The sequence below is a fragment of the Petromyzon marinus genome, chromosome 9, assembly GCF_048934315.1.
Source record: "Petromyzon marinus isolate PM22_M1 ecotype Great Lakes invasive population chromosome 9, UKy_Petmar_22M1.pri1.0, whole genome shotgun sequence".
NCBI lineage: Eukaryota > Metazoa > Chordata > Hyperoartia > Petromyzontiformes > Petromyzontidae > Petromyzon > Petromyzon marinus.
In genome coordinates, this window is record NC_133675.1 from 3,744,088 (window position 1) to 3,761,745 (window position 17,658).

The window sequence follows — 17,658 nt, forward strand, 5'->3', positions numbered from 1 at the left end:
CGTGTCGTGCTGTACACACACAAACGTGTCGTGCTGTACACTCACACACGTGTAGAACACGTGTCGTACACACACACGTGTAGAACACGTGTTGTACACACACGTGTCGTGCTGTACACACACACACACGTGTACAACGTGTTGTACACACACACGTGTCGTGCTGTACACACACACACACACGTGTATAACACGTGTGTGTGTGTGTGTGTACAACACTAGTTGTACACACACACACACGTGTCGTGCTGTACACACACACACACACGTGTAGAACACGTGTTGTACACACACACGTGTACAACACTAGTTGTACACACAGACGTGTCGTGCTGTACACACACACGTGTATAACACGTGTTGTACACACACACGTGTCCAATACGACCACGTGTCGTGTTGGACACGTGTGTGTAAGGCAGGGGCGAATCTGCGTGGATTTCGAGTGTTGCAGGCATGCCCGATCTCATCCTATCTGAGAAGCTAAGCCGGATTGTTTGAGCCTGGACAGTGCTTGGATTAGCAGCACATTCCCCAATTTAACAACAAAAACACCACAAGATATAGCTGAAAGGATCACATTGCAGAGTACGCTTTACACAACACCACGAGGCACAGTAACACAACAGGTTGTTATAGCTTACGGAGCTAACTTTACCAGCAATCTATTGTACTGTGCTCTGCATTTATCGCTTCACAACGTCTACTATGCCCTCCGACTTCAACCCGGCGTGCACGCTGGGGAAATAAAGGCGCCTACAAGTGGCGCGCTGCCTGACAGCGCTGACTCCCCACCACTCGCAGATACAAACAGAGACAACGTTCCCTCCGTGTAGCCTCGACAGACTGCTGGGGCAAGTGCTGTGAGCGGGCACCTCCGAAGGTCGGCACGACTCACAATGGGGTGGGTGGCGAGCACCGCGCCCGGCCGCCTTTGTCTCCCGAGTGGCGATGTTTGCTCCACACCGCACCAGGTACTCATTTGAGGTCGATTCGACCTGCGAGAGGCCCAGGACCGGTTCAGATAAACGTCGCTGGTGTTGGCCGTGAGCGGGAATCGAACTCGGGTAGGCGGTTTTGTAGAGCAGCGCGCGAACCGCTACCCAGATACGCACAGACACACACGCGCGCGCGCACACACGTGTCCATTATTGTACTCACATGATACATGCGTGACCCTCATTCCTCACACGCAGTGGGTGTACGCGATTTCTGATAAGCCCAATAGCCACATATGGGCACACGTGCAGTGAATTATTGCATTTGGCTCGGTTACTGTGAAATATGTTCCTTTCACTTCTAACTTGTTTTCGTTAAACGGGGCATGCATGTGCTGCGTGTTTTGACAGCGGATATAGTACAACAAAATAAAACAATAATTGTTGGAAGGACACATCTGGCAGATACAACCAAAATATGTATAATGAGGACAATTATTATTGAAGGCGGATCGGGATCAAAATCAGTAAATATAGAGGCGAACCAGCTATCTTTTTGAAGAAGAAAAAAGCACTGAATGTTTTAATGATGAACCCCATACCAATATTTCTGAAGGTAAAAAAAATGTTCAATCGGTGCGTATGACACACTATGGCATTGATCATAAATAATGACACTGACAGAGCCATTGGAAGCATTGCAGAAAATTCCGCATGGATAGAAGCATGCTCGGAGTTACACCGAGAGACAGAGAAGCACATGGCGCAGGGGAGATACGCAAACCAGACATTGCATCGTGATGTGGGCTTGCGCAAGACACATCATGGCTAGAAGGGACCGACAGCTGACGGATGAAACTGGCGGTGGAATAGCAGCTAAAGGAGGGAACTCGACCGACGAGGGACCCCCCCCCCCCGATTTCGGAGATGGAGCGATGGGACCAGCGCACGTGCCGGAGTGAGGTGGGTTGTGGCACTGTATGATCCTGGGGAGATGGCGACGGCGTGGGGAGACCGTCTTCCAGCAGTGGAACATGCAATGGCTGATGATGCATAGGTACCGTGTGTATGTTAGATAAAAAAAAGCAGCCAATCAGTTACAGAAGTGCTCGACCTTGTTTTGTAGTCGCAGACTTACTGGCAAAGGAGGCGGTGGCTTCAAAAACATTATTCCCACGATAAATGCTTTCATCGTATTATTCGCTTCACTTTATCGCGATGAAGCGCAACGAGAACCAATGTTTGAGCGACTCCACGGGCAGGTCGACTCCGTGATAGCGACTGTGCGCCTCTGCAGCGACCTGAACGCGGACGACACTCAGCGTTGAATCGACTCGTGACACGGGTAGACAGCGCCACCCAGCGGTAACCCTTGGGAATCTTCTGAACCCGAAAGTAAGGCAATACGGGTGGGCGGCATTGGCGCTGTGGTGAGCCGTATTTGTGGGATGAACCCGGGGGAACTGAGTTCAATTCCCTGTCCCAGCTAAAATATGGCCAAACAAACACCCACAAATGATACGCCATGGTGAGGCCTGCATCCATCCAACAGTGGTTTGACCCAGCGCTCTAAATCATTACATAGCGTCTACGAGACCTTTTTTTGCCAGTATGGAAAATGAAAAAAAATCGAGTAGGTTTTATCATTTCTGGCAATAAAACATGTGTTAAGATGTTCAAAGACTAAATAGATACCCTTTGCAAGGCATCAAGTCAGCATTAACCACATAAACTTGTCGTGAACATGGAAACAAAAACATGCACATAATATATGCATTGTCTTTGAGATTGATTGGTACTCTACACAAGTGTAATAAGAGAGCGCCATCTCCTGTATTATTGTGGGGGGTACATTACCTTATACAGTCTATGTTTATCTATAGTGGGCATTACATCTAGGTGAAAGGTGATGGGGCGGATCCACCAGGGAAGCCTCTGGAACGTTCCCGAAGGTTCCAGGAGGGGCGTGGCCAGAGGCGGAGCTTAGCCTCCGGGGAGCGAATATAAGCCGGGGGCACGGCAACGTTAGGGGTCGATGTCTGGAAATCAAGAGGAGCTTCCTGTCGCTGCTGCCCCGCCGTCTCCACCTGCCACGTGGCGGCTCGACCTCCAGCCGCTCAGTCGCTCCCTAGCCAGCGGCGTGTCGGTGAGCGGGGTGAGCGCCACGTGGCGCGGGGCACCGCAGCGCCACCCGAGCGGGTTGACATCCGCGGAGAGAGAGAGAGAGAGAGAACCGAGGCTGTACCGAAGATTTATTAATAAACAACTTGAAGTCCTTACCGTGTCGGAGCCACTCATTACACCAGTATCAATAAATTATAGTTGAATCTACTATCTATCCTGGCAAGCGTCAACTGAGTCTCAAAACCATGCTTGGGGAAGGTCCTGCATTGTGATGTCTGGCCAATTCATAACTTGAGTGCGGTGTATGCTATGTGGGGAAGTAAGGAATCGTCCGGATAAATCTCATGCACATGGCAATATGGCTACTATTAATTTCTTATCCGCACTTGGGCCAGCAACATATTAGCTGTACTGCCTTGAACAGGCCACCTACTGAGGCTGGGGGCTGGTGTGTTGCGTGTGCTGATCTCTGCGTGAGACGCCAACCCTGTGATGTCATCATGGTCAGCACTATTGATGGCAATGTCTTCCGTTATTTAACCATGCGAGGGCAAGCTGAGATTAAATCTATTTTGCAATTGAGATTCCGCAAAACAACAAAATATGACACTAACTCAGCATACCAGATAACCACTTCGATTAGCACGATTGGCTACGTGCAGTGGGAAATTAGTTCAACGTACAGTGAGGGAAAAAAGTATTTGATCCCCTGCTGATTTTGTACGTTTGCCCACTGACAAAGAAATGATCAGTCTATAATTTTAATGGTAGGTTTATTTGAACATTGAGAGACAGAATAACAACAAAAACATCCAGAAAAACGCATGTCAAAAATGTTATAAATTGCTTTGCATTTTAATGAGGGAAATAAGTATTTGACCCCCTCTCAATCAGAAAGATGTCTTGCTCCCAAGTGTCTTTTATACAGGTAACGAGCTGTATAAAAGACACCTGTCCACAGAAGCAATCAATCAGATTCCAAACTCTCCACCATGGCCTAGACCAAAGAGCTCTCCAAGGATGTCAGGGACAAGATTGTAGACCTACACAAGGCTGGAATGGGCTACACGACCATTGCCAAGCAGCTTGGTGAGAAGGTGACAACAGTTGGTGCGATTATTCGCAAATGGAAGAAACAAAAGAACTGTCAATCTCCCTCGGCCTGAGGCTCCATGCAAGATCTCACCTCGTGGAGTTGCAATGATCATGAGAACGGTGAGGAATCAGCCCAGAACTACGCGGGAGGATCTTGTCAATGATCTCAAGGCAGCTGGGACCATAGTCACCAAGAAAACAATTGGTAACACACTCCGCCGTGAAGGACTGAAATCCTGCAGCGCCCGCAAGGTCCCCCTGCTCAAGAAAGCACATACACATGCCCGTCTGAAGTTTGCCAATGAACATCTGAATGATTCAGAGGACAACTGGGTGAAAGTGTTGTGGTCAGATGAGACCAAAATGGAGCTCTTTGGCATCAACTCAACTCGCCGTGTTTGGAGGAGGAGGAATGCTGCCTATAACCCCAAGAACACCATCCCCACCGTCAAACATGGAGGTGGAAACATTATGCTTTGGGGGTGTTTTTCTGCTAAGGGGACAGGACAACTTCACCGCATCAAAGGGACGATGGACGGGCCATGTACCGTCAAATCTTGGGTGAGAACCTCCTTAGCTCAGCCAGGGAATTGAAAATGGGTCGTGGATGGGTATTCCAGCATGACAATGACCCAAAACACACGGCCAAGGCAACAAAGGAGTGGCTTAAGAAGCAGCACATGAAGGTCCTGGAGTGGCCTAGCCAGTCTCCAGACCTTAAGCCCATAGAAAATTTTTCGAAGGAACTGAAGGTTCGAGTTGGCAAACAGCCTCGAAACCTTAATGACTTGGAGAAAGATCTGCAAAGAGGAGTGGGACAAAACCCTTCCTGAGATGTGTGCAAACCTGGTGGCCAACTACAAGAAACGTCTGACCTCTGTGATTGCCAACAAGGGTTTTGCCACCAAGTACTAAGTCATGTTTTGCAGAGGGGTCAAATACTTATTTCCCTAATTAAAATGCAAATCAATTTATAACATTTTTGACATGCGTTTTTCTGGATTTTCTTGTTGTTATTCTGTCTCTCACTGTTCAAATTAACCTACCATTGAAATTATAGACTGATCATTTCTTTGTCAGTGGGCAAACGTACAAAATCAGCAGGGGATCAAATACTTATTTCCCTCACTGTAGATAGAAAAATAATAAAACGTTAATAAAATTGATCAAATAAATAATATATACTGTACATTGAAAACAACAAAACCATTAATGTAGACTGCAGCCTGGTTTTAAACCTGAGTGAACGTAATGTGTCTCTCTGTGTGTCTCTGTGTGTGTCTCTCTCTGTGTGTCTGCCTATGTGTCTCCGTGTCTGTTTTGTCTTTCTCTCATATTTAGCAATCTTTGGAAGAATGTGTGGGGGCGAACGTCCCCCGCCATCACCGAATTGTCGGGGCCGTTGGCTCCCGACTCCCCCGCTACATTTGTCCCACTACCCCCCGGCTGCTCTGTTGGGTCCGGGCTACCGGCCCCCACTTCCTTGCCCTCCTGTGCCCCTGACTGTGTTGCTGATCGCGTCGGCATGTTTCAATCGATGCGGCCGCCTGCTCTACGCTTACGATGCGCTACGCTGTTCAACGGCGGCGTGCCGCGGTGAGCGCACTCGCAAAGTAAAACCCCGTCCTGCACGTGAATAAACAGGTGCGGCGCGCCGCCGCGGGATTCCCTCCCACCCACGCTCCACGCGCGCAAGCAAAAACAAACACGCCGCGATCACTTCGCGCCGATTTAAAGGGGCCGTTTACACAGCCGCGCGAATACGCGCACGCCAGGCGCTTAGTTCGCTACTTCGCTAGAGACAACCGCGCAGGCACGCGACCGCAACACCGTCTCACAGGCGCGCGAGCGCTAAGCACTACTGTAAACAATCGTACAGGTACGCAAGCGCTAAACGCCACCGAAACAAGACGCGTAGGCACGCGCACACTGAACACTCCGCTTCGTGGAAAATAACTGCATCTGCACGCGAACACCCAGCACGCTAAGCACCGCCGTGAACAGTCGCACGGTTACGCGAGCACCAACCACCACCGTACACAGCCGCGTAGGCACACGCACGCTAAGCGCTCCGTCTCGTTGTAAACAACCGCGCACGCGCGCACGCGAGCGCAAAGCGCTACTCCCTTATTCGCCGCAAACAGCCGCGTATGCGCGCGAGCACAAAAACACTCTCTACCCTCCTCTGCACACTCCCAGAGACCACGCGACACAGTTTTATCCCCCTTACCGGTGATTTTATTTACCGCGAGCAACCCGTGAAACTACGCGTGATTGTGTGAGTCAGTAAATGCTAGCGCTAATCCTTCGAGGATCCCAGCTTCGATTTATCCTGCCTACCACTCCGCTCTCTACCCTCGCTTAACTAGCCCAGACTTACCTCTCTCTCTTACTCATGCTTACTTCCACTCTACTGGCGCTGAACGCTGTAGAAGGACGAGGCTGTGGGTCGTCTCCGTAGAGGGTTGAGCTTGGCTGCGCTGGGGCTCGTCACACGGACGTCCCGAACGGCTGACTCCCCTGCTCCGTGGACCGCAATGATTTTGAAGAAGAAGAAGATCTCTTTGCTACGCTAAGCCTCCGTCTTTTATCCACCCGATCGCAAAGACTTTCGTCTCTCCCCCGCGCTCTTTGCCCAATCGGAGGCCGAGTTATTTTCGTCCTTTTCACATTCAGGTCTATTAGCTTACCTATAACAAAAGGCCTTCCGATGCTTTCGCACCCATGCTGCCCGGCCCAATCGGAGGTCGAGTTATTTTTATCTCATTGTCATCGAGTCCCTAATCCCATTCATAATAAAGGCGCACTGTGGTTCTCACACCCCAGGTGGCCCTGTCCATTCAGATGTTGGAATGCTCCTAATTGCATCTATAATAAAGGCGCGCCGCGGTTCACACCCCCAGGCGGCCCCATCCATTCAGATGTTGGAATGTTCCTGTCGCGTTGTTATTGGGGGGGGCCCTAATGCTACCTATGACAAAGGCGTACCGCCGTTCCCACGCTCCGTGCTATGTGTGCGTCGTTGCATCCGCGGCGGCCATGCCGCCTCCGCTGTGACCATGTAACGTTGATATTCGGTCACGGCGTGGCGGTGCGCGTCAGCTATGGGGGGAGATCGCCCAAATTCCCCGCCGTAGGAAACCAGGAAACTTAATCCCATTAGGGGCTTCTGGAAAAAAAACCTATCGGCCAGGTGATCTCCCCTTCCGGCTCTACGTGGGGTGTGTGTGCGTTTGTGCGGGGGGGGCGGTGCGTCGTCACCCCCTGGTGGTGATGTCGCGGCGGTGGGCACGGTCCCCGACGGAGCTACTCCGCCGCGGTGGCACCACAAATGTAATCAACCAGGTAGGGTGTTGACTGTTGTGTTAGCCGACTCTCTTTGTTGTATTGCATTATATTTCTAAGGTTACTAGGTTTATTTTCACATTCATTCTTACCTGATGACGGTTGCTTGTGTTGCATTCGAAACGTCGTATTCTATTATTATTTAATTTATTTTCTTTCTACGTGACTTTACCGAAAGAACCAAAGAGTAATTCCTGCAGTCACGAAAGCTTCAAATCTAGTTTGAACCATTACTACAGTCTACACTATAGACTGCCAGTACACTCACCAAACTTAATAACCAGTCTACAGTCTACATTATAGACTGCCAGTACACTCACTCCGATTAAGAACCAGGCTACAGTCTACATTAACGGGTTTTTTTTGTTTTATATTTTTTATATTTTTTCCACTTTCTTTTTATTATTATTTTTCTATCTGCGTGACATTACCGAAAGAACCAAAGAATATGAACTTCTGCAGTCACTAAAGTTTTTTGTCAAAATTGTACTGCAATTATATACTTGTAACGCATACAGGCGTGCGTTCAGCGTTCAGCGCACGCCTCCACGTGGACTCATGCCGCGTTCGCGTGGGCCATTTAAACCAGACCACGCGGGCCAAGCAGTCTGGAAATATACCACCTACGGTAACGCTTGAGATTACCGTACACATTTAAACCGGCAACTCAGCACCGTGGCCCCGTCGCAGATTTCCGAGGACTGATATTGGAGACATTTAAAACAGCGGCGCGTACACATTTTATTTTTTGGAGAAAGAGAATCCGTTGGAGCGCAGTGACACAGCAAACCACTCCTGCCACACACCCCGTCGGCATCTCCTCTCTTGGCAAAAGCCGCATTCGCACGTCTCCAAAGTGTACCCAGTAGCACGAGACGTGCGCATGTTACAGGACGGTCAATCCACTGCTGGATGAGTCACCTCCCCACGACGCCGTGTGAATTCGTGTGTGTGTGTCCGGGTGGGGGGCGCTATTGTCACCATACTTCACCACGGTGTGTGTCGGGGTGGGGGGAGGGAGCATTGACGTGGGAGCATATAAGAGCAATGCAATTCGTATATTCTTTTAATGCAGAAACGTGGAATTGCTTATCGGTATTGTCGTGTCAACAATACTGTACTACCTTCACTATGCTGTGAGTATCCGCAAGGGAATGTGTGGGGTGGGAGGAGTGGGGGGCACATACCAAAGACAAAGATCCCCCGTATAGCCTGAACGTACTGTCGGGGCAAGTGCTGTTCGTGAGCAGCTACGAAGGCCGGCACGGCACACGAAGGGGGTGGGTGGGCCAGCACCACGCCCGACCGTCCTTTGTCTTCCCGGTGGCGATGTTTATTCCACACCGCAACTGGTACTCAATTAAGGCTGAGTCGACCTAGGCGAGGCCCAAGATCGGTTCAGATAAATCGTCACCGGTGTTGGCCGTGAGCGGGAATCGAACTCGGGTCGCCAGCGCTCCCCAGACACCGGGAAGGGTGTCTCTCCCACTCCCCTAAAAAACACTAAATCTAAACGTGAACTAACAAATAACAATTATTTAACTTCTCTCTCAGTCCCGCCAGCCAAGTGGGGTCGTATGCGGTCCCTGCCCATCCCCCGCCTTTGCTTGGGTGCAGCTTGAGAACGAGGCCCGTGGGGCGGAACGTCGCTGAGCCCAGCAATGTTCACCGCGGAATCCTTGGCGGGGGGCGTGACTCCTACTCGACTCCTCCTCCTTCTCGACTCCTCCTCCTACTCGACTCCTCCTTCTCGACTCCTCCTCCTCGACTCCTCCTCCTCGACTCCTCCTCCTCAACTCGCCTATAAAAGCGAGCGACCTTGGCGCCGTCTTCTCTCCGCGCACGCCCTGCCCCGAAGCTCCTCCGTCACACCCCTTCCCCCCGTCTCTGACAGCGTCTCGCGCGTCTCTCGCTCGTCTTCCCCGCCGTCGTTATCATGGCCACGTACAAGCTCGTGATCGTCCGCCACGGCGAGAGCACCTGGAACAACGAAAACCGCTTCTGCGGCTGGTTCGACGCCGACCTCAACGACAAGGGCCTCATGGAGGCGAAGCGCGGCGCCGTGGCACTCAAGGACGCCGGCTTCAAGTTCGACGTCTGCTACACGTCCGTGCTGAAGCGCGCCATCCGCACGCTGTGGATCGTGCTCGACGAGATCGACCAGATGTGGCTGCCCGTGGTGCGCACCTGGAGGCTCAACGAGCGCCACTACGGCGGCCTCATCGGCCTCAACAAGTCGGAGACGGCCGCCAAGCACGGCGAGGCGCAGGTGAAGATCTGGCGTCGTTCCTTCGACGTGCCGCCACCCCCCATGGAGTCGGATCACGCTTACTTCAAGGCCATCGCGCAGGTGAGGGCCCTGGAGGGGGAATTTTTTTTTATTGCAGACCAATTCGGACATTATTGGTCAACCCCGGTGCCTTCATGTGTCCTCTACGTGCACACTAGACCAGTCCCATCACAAGGGAGAAACGCAAACGAGTATTTTTTTTTGCGCCCGTAATTGAAACGTCTGTACGCCGAATGGAGCTGCAGAGTCGTGTTTTCCCTGTACACGAATAGGGGGTTTAACCGTGTCGGTTTGCATGCATTGATTCGGGTTTTCAGGTGAGGGTAATAATAGAGGCACCTTGAGCTGGCATTGCTATGGTTACTGGAGCAGAATGGATTGGGCTCGGTGCGCAATTGTTGGCATCGTCGTCGTCCAAGCTGTCACCTGATTTTTTTTTATTGCCTTGGCGAATTGCACAGATTTTATCCGAGAAGATCAAACATCACGACTTGCACATACAGTATAGGTTGTTTTTTTTTATTGGAATCGATGAGAGTCGGTTTCCACCTCAACTGATAAGATTGGACCATTTTGTTCAGGTGTGGTATAACATGCAGTATAGTGATTGAATAAATCTGACCGAAGATTGATTATTTTATATTTGATCTGGCTTTAGCAGAGCTGACGACACTGTACATGACTTAACCGCATTTCTCATGACCCCGTTTCAACACCTGGCCGGCACCTAAGCACGCCTGAACCTAAGCACGCCTGAACCTAAGCACACCCGAACCTAAGCACACCCGAACCTAAGCACACCTGAACCTAAGCACACCTGAACAAAACGGTCCCAGCAGTAGCCAACACGAGCTGAACCTGACATGAATACACCATCGGCCATACAATCGAGCGACTGCTGGATGAAGACCTTGCCATCTCACTCCTGCTCCACACAGGCTTATTTCATTGCTCCATCTCCACGTTGTTGGTCCTGTACTGTCCTATCACATAATTGCTTATGAATTACAGTGGCTTGGGTTGTACAGCACTGTGTAAACAATATAGTGTGTTCACACTACACACACGCATGTATTGTATACTGTGACCAGAATAGAGCGTATTTGTAATGATTACTGATTGGTCAGTGGGCTGCAGGCAAGGACATCTCAAGGTTGTAGTGTGCTGCAGGGGCCTTGTTTGAATCGCCACACCAGACGACAACACATTTTGCATCGCACACCACAGACAACACGCCACATCCACGTATGCCACGCACGCAGCGTATCACACTCACACCCACAACATGCATCCACACACACGCCATGCATCCTCACACCCACAACATGCATACCACACACACCTTACATCACACGCCACATACAACCACATTCAAATGACACATACACACGCCTTGCATCGCAGACCATGCATTCATCACACGTACAGCAGCATGCTTAACCCACATACTGCAGTACAGTTATATGCACACCCCACCCACAGCTTATTTTTACTCTGTCGTACAGACACCATTGATTTTACACGCCACGCACCCTACACGTCAACTGTTCTACAACTCCTGATTCACACCACACCTCGCACAAACACACACATCTCAGAAACCACACACACACACTATCCACCCATACGGCGCGATTTCTATTGCGCGAGGCGTGTGTGCAACGTGGCTCGTTATGTTGCCCTGGTGTGAAGGGGGTGAGGGGGGGACTCCGCAGAGCTTGATGGGGGGGGGTCCCAGGTTGGGCCCCGGGTTGGGCCTAGGGGAGCGGGGAGGTCGAAGCGGCCGCCCAGACCGCGGTGCCGCACTGCGGAAATGAGTCACAGTGCGCGCAGCAGACATGGACAGAGTGCGCGTGTGCACGTAGCCTCCTCCTGCCTCGACAGCAGCAGCAGGGACGGCTATGACAGCAGCTATAGTAGCAATTACAGCATTAGCAGCCTACAGCAGCACCTTTCGGAGCTACAACAGGTATAGGAGCAGTGCTGTTGTCGCAGGGACGGCAGCTGTAGATGAAGCAAAAGTAGCACCAACAGGTACTGTATAGGAGCAGTGCTGCAGCTATTCCGGCAGTAGCTTGCTGTATCGTCAGTTTATTGGGGCAGCTATTGTAGCAACAGCTGTATGAATAGCTATAGTAGCGTCATCGCCTATGAGCAGTGCTTATAGAATCCGCTGTAGGAGCAGAAGCTGAAGTAGTAGCAGCAGCAGCGGTAGAACAGCTGCAACAATAGGAATAGCATTTACAGCGACAGCTGTAGGAGACTTCCGCACCTCCGATTAGCACAGCTGGCTACATACGGTGCGAAAGAAGTTCAAGATACAGAATAAGAACCCATTACCCAACAAGCAGCAGCGACTAGTAGCATCATTTGTACACACAGCAGAAACGGCAATGAACGCAAGTAGCAGCAGTAACATGGACAGCAGCAGAGTCCACAACAACTGCTGCAATAAAAGCATGAGCAATGACAGCGAGCAGCATTTATAAATGGCAACATTAGTTGTACATAAGCACTGGCAATAGCTGCAGTAGCATTTTTGCATAGCAGCATGAATGGGCAATTGATTCACAACGGCAATATTTATCTTGGTCAGTGGTGTCGGGAGGAATTAGTCTGGTTACCACGTGCTACCGTTGGCCAAGGGAGGGAACACACCCGGGATGACGTGGAGATGGAGCCGTGAAATTAGCGATAGATGGAGATTGAGCGATGAAATTCGATGGGTTTGTCCCCTCGCAAGACCGTGAAATATAGTGACGGCTTGGAGGTCTTCATCCAGCAGCGGGATAGATGAATGCATTACGAATAGAGAGCCGCATGTGACTTTTGTGGTGCATAATCTGATCTGTGGTGTAAGGCTTATGGAAAAACAGATATCATCCCAGCAATACAGTAGATTAGAAATACTTACGCAACCACTTTTTTTACGTTTGAAAACTAAGTAACGGATAAGCGGTGGCTATACAATGGCTGACATTGATTGGTTTGTTTTTTTTCTTGACAAATTAATACCGCATTTATTTTCAAATGACACGCAGTGTTTTGGTTTGTTTGTACATGGTGTACTCCACAAACAATGTGCCACATTTTTTTACTTAGCCAGGGGATACAAGTTCTAGAATGACGTCCCCTCTGCCTTTACACGCAAGGCCCTGGGCAAATTGCCACACCTGACTCTCCCCCCCCTCCCTCTCTATGGCCCTGAATTCACCTTATCCTTTGTGTGTCCACCGAAAATTAAGGGGCCAGTAGGAGACAGTTAAACCAGCCAGTGGATTTCTGGCGGCCTGTTTCGAGAGTGACGTTTGAATGTTCTCCTCCTTGTCCTTGTGGATTTTCTCCAGGCACTCCAATGTCCTCCAACGCACAAAAATACCCAAATAATTTGCCAAACATCCCAAGCAGGACCCTCGTAAAAACTAATCTCCAGACTGATTCAGTGAGGCTTTCCTGGGTACATTAAGGTTGACTATTACGTGTGGTGGAGCGGTGGCGCAGCAGTTAGCACGCTGCACTGTAAACCCATCGAATTGAGTTTGATTCCTGGCCATAGCTAACATCAGTGGAGAAGTGATATCTGAACCAATCCTGAGGTGTGTCCACATTAGGGGTCGCCAACCAAAATAACAAGAAGAGCTATTTTTTACAAAGTCTGTAAAGAAAACTATTTCAAGAGCCGCAATGCATGTGGTGAATACGAGATGGTGGTCCTTAATAAATAACGTCACGATGCAGTCCTAAAGAGCCCCGTGCGGCTCTGGAGCCGCAGGTTGCTGATGCCTGCCCAACACCAACCCGCATAGATCGGAGTTAATCGTAGTCAAACAACCCATATAACTGACTGGGGAGGCCTTCATCCAGCAGTGGATTGACCAAGGGCTGTTCATGTATAAAATAGATAATAGGGTTTTTCCTCTTTTTTTCTGGCAACAAAACTGAAACCTTTTTTTACGAGGATTCATGTCTGCATTAACCACAATACTTGCAGTAAAAATGCAAACAAAAAACACTGATAATATATGCATTGTCCTTGAAACTGATTGGTACATACCAGAGAGACCTTTATTTAGAGGCGTCATCTGGTCTAGCACCAATTGAGACTAGGCTCTAAAGAAAGCGGTCTCTGGTGTGGGCCAATCAGTTTCAAGGACAACGCATATATTATCAGTGTTTTTTGTTTGCATTTTGACTGCAAGTTTTGTGGTTAATGCAGACATGAATGCTTGTAAAAAAAGGTTTCAGTATTGTTGCCAGAAAAAAAGGGGAAAAACCTTATTTTTATATTTTGTTACTGGCAAAGGAGGTCCAATGATATAAAATAGATATGTAATTACATGGCCAAACCCTGGCCCACCATTTTGCCTGGGATTGATCAAATGAGTTTCCACTTTTAATCAACACATCGTTAATGCCTACTGGCTGCTTTGTAAAGCCGAGGGTCATGACAGTTCAGCAGCATCATGGGCAACAACTCCCCCAATGCTGAACCATGCTATGAACAGATCACTGACGCCGCCGCTGCGGTTTCCGTTCTCCCTCGCGCAGGACCGGCGCTACAAGGACCTCAAGGCCGAGGAGCTGCCCAAGTCCGAGAGCCTTAAGGATACCATTGCTCGTGCGCTGCCCTTCTGGAACGACCACATCGCGCCGCAGATCCGCGCGGGCAAGCGCGTGCTCATCGCTGCGCACGGCAACAGCCTGCGCGGCATCGTCAAGCACCTGGAGGGTAAGGGGTGGGTGGCTGCTGTGTGCGTGTGTTAAAAGTCAGTGGTACAGTGTGGTTGGTTATGGGTTTCTGGTGCAAGGAATGAGATTGGGACCCCACTATCCCAATTTCTCCCCTCTTAGTAGCCCGGAGTTTGAGCCGATTAGGAAGGCGAGTGCAGTTGCGCCGCCTGCACGCTCAATAGCTACGCTGCTGGTGTGAATTTCAGGATGGTGTCGCTGGGTAAATCCCCTGGTAGTTCTTGCAGCCAATTCACAGCTCTGACCCTATCCCTATCTACCCCCTTGTTCCTATATATGGTTTTGGGGTCACCCATGACCACTATTCTGAATGATTTGCAATCTTCTGATCCGTAGCACCAACGCTATCCATTATCCCAACGCTGGGTTTTTTCCCCTTTTGTGGGTGTGCCTCGCTCATTAACACAACAATTACAGTGCACACTGAGCACCAAGGCCAATTCTAATTGTCCACAGCGTTATTTTCAGAGTGTAATTCCCCCCCCCCTCACTGCAGTGCCACCGATGGATGGCAAGGTGAAATATGATTTGACGCCTAATGTAATGCTCTATTATTCATGTTGAGTGACAATGGAAAGTAGAAAGTTGCCTAAAGTGCAGATGCATAATGGGTGCCTTCGTAGTTAACTTCGATGCAAAGTTATTCCGTTACGTAACATTATTGCCTATGTAGACATTTGTACATCGGTGCAGTTCGGCAATTGCAGCATGAGCTATCTTGCAACTTCCTAAACCACTGAACGTAATGGTCTGTCTATCGGCATGATGCAAAGAAGGACACAGTCAGACATTTGCTCGCTCCATTTTTAACGGCAGGAAAAAAAACGCACGGCTGCCTGCACGGAACATCTGAAGTCTATTTGTGTACCGCTGCTGACAAGGGTAATACTATATTGGCACTTTAGAGCATTTGTGCCAAGCCTGCGTCTGGCTGGCTGGGAGGGTACATTTTGGAAAGGGCAACTGTCACTACTGTACCAGCTGTAAGATGGTCAGCTTGCAGTGTGGAGGTCACGTTACATGGCGCATGCACATTATAATATTCTCCCTGAAACGGCACTGCCTGGCTATTGCACAAGCAGCTTCATTGCATGTTTGAGAGAAGCTGCAGTTGTAAAGAATTGCAGACTGCATTTTAGGGAAGGACCTAAGAATGCATTATCTCACCCCTTCAGCTAATTGATGAGTTATCATTTTTCAGGATTGAGATTCGATTCGGCAATAACATTTTTTTATTTCTAGTTTCTACTCTCTCATTTGTATAGTTTGTCATTTGCAATTCTGCAATCTTTTGCAGATATTGCAATTAACCGAATCTGAAGTCCATGCTTTGATGCGTGCAATGCTAGAGTATTGTTATTGATTAATTAATGCACTGTGTTATGCCTTGAAGGAACCCTTCCATCATAAAAACATATATAGCAAACAGCAAAACATTATCATCAGTGTGCATTAGTGCACAGAGCTTGAAGTTTCAGAAAACATAACTGCACAGCAGTGCATGGCTGCAATAGTGCAAATTAACCATCAGGTTAGGCGAGTTCTGAGTTTTGGCTTTCGTGAAGGTCAAGCCTTCCCCTGCCCTTTATCGGCATCCAGCATCGCAAAACCCGATCCTACGTGCCTTCCATGTCTGGCACACTCCACTCTCGTCTATGCGCAGCCGACCCTGCACCACCGTCGCTTCCCGAGAGGAGAGAAGCGCTGCTTTAAATGGGGAGGATGCCGCCCTGCATTCTGCGCAGCAGAGACTGCATGTAGGGGAGGACAAGAGTGGCCACATTGCCATTACGAAAAGGTCACGCTTGTAATTATAGCCCTGATCTGCTGAGTGGGCAAGAGATAGGCTTTCAGGACCTCCCATCTGTGCACCGGCTGAGTGTTTGCTCATGAGCTAGAGTAGGGTCGACCAGTGGCAACATCACAAAGTGCACCTATAATTAGTTACAAGTTTAGGTACTTCGCCAACATGCCCTGACCAGCGTGGTCAAGTGTGGTCATACAAAATTCACGACCCGCACAGTGGTAGAGAGGGCCTCGCCCCAATAGTGAATTATCCGTTGTTCCCACTTGCTCCCCTCATCCTACCCATTGTACTCCCCCAGGAATGTCGGATGCCGACATAATGGAGCTGAACCTGCCAACTGGCATTCCCATCGTTTACGAGCTGGACGCCAACCTCAAGCCCACGGGTCCTCGCCAGTTCCTGGGGGACGAGGAGACCGTCAAGGCAGCCATGGCGGCTGTGGCGGCCCAGGGCAAGGCCAAGTGAGCGGCGCCCACCCATGCCGAGGGCCATGCCGCTGGATCGCCGCACGCAGGCACACGTGGGGGAGAAAGGCGGCGGGCACGTTGCTCACCCTGGTGGGATGTGAAGCATGAAGTCAAAGCTAGGGGCTTGGCGAAGGGGGGGAGGGAGAGGGCTGGGCATTAGCGGAGACACTTATTCACGTCAGTGGTGCACCCAAGGAGCAAAATATAGGAGCAGGCTGCAAATGGATTCAGAATTTGTTTGAATGCATATGATCTAAGATTGAATAATGCAATATTAAAATGTCTAATATAAAATATACATTAAGAGTTATTTAGACTTTTACATTTATGAAAAATTTAAGAATTTCACTGACCTCGAAGGGCAGATTGAACATTTCGGGGTGGTGGGGGGAAATCTGCTCCTTTTGCCCCCCCAACCCTGGGTGTGCCTCTGGTTGGCGTGACCCGCCATCTAATAATGTGTTTTTGTGTCGTAGTCCTCTTGCACCCGGACCCGTTCCTTTTAAGGCATCGCACCCTCGTGGTACAATTACACGTGTAAAAAAGTAAAACAAAAAAACACAAGCGCAAGTGACACGCTAGTTCAAGCGCGCTATCGGTAACGTTCAAAGTGTGCGTAAATGTGACCCGGTTTTCGGACGCAAGTTCACACCAGTCGAAGATTTGGTTCGAAGTCGATGTGGAGTGCAAATGATATTTGTTTGCGAGTCTGTCGTAGTTCAGTCAGATTAATGTTGATATATAAAGGGAAAGCACGGGAACCATTTCCTTGACTTATTTCACTAAACCATTGTCTGCAATGGTTACTGGCTTAAGTTTTACACTGTCGGTCTGGTCGTTTTA

General features: G+C 49.7%; 1 protein-coding gene across 1 annotated transcript; it reads left to right on the forward strand.

Moving 5' to 3' along the window:
• Positions 1–9,313: 9,313 nt before the first annotated feature.
• On the forward strand, positions 9,314–16,949 carry LOC116940685 (phosphoglycerate mutase 2-like). Its single transcript, XM_032950825.2, has 3 exons — positions 9,314–9,852; positions 14,341–14,521; positions 16,647–16,949. The coding sequence occupies exons 1-3, from the start codon at positions 9,439–9,441 to the stop codon at positions 16,811–16,813; spliced, it is 762 nt and encodes a 253-aa protein (XP_032806716.1). The 5' UTR covers positions 9,314–9,438; the 3' UTR covers positions 16,814–16,949.
• The last annotated feature ends 709 nt before the right edge of the window (positions 16,950–17,658 follow it).

Excerpts from the sequence above, each read along its gene's own strand:
- LOC116940685 (XM_032950825.2), top strand. The coding sequence starts at position 9,439 with ATGGCCACGTACAAGCTCGTGATCGTCCGCCACGGCGAGAGCACCTGG. Across the intron at positions 9,853-14,340 it reads ACTTCAAGGCCATCGCGCAG|GACCGGCGCTACAAGGACCT; the intron begins GTGAGGGCCCTG and ends TCCCTCGCGCAG. Across the intron at positions 14,522-16,646 it reads CATCGTCAAGCACCTGGAGG|GAATGTCGGATGCCGACATA; the intron begins GTAAGGGGTGGG and ends GTACTCCCCCAG.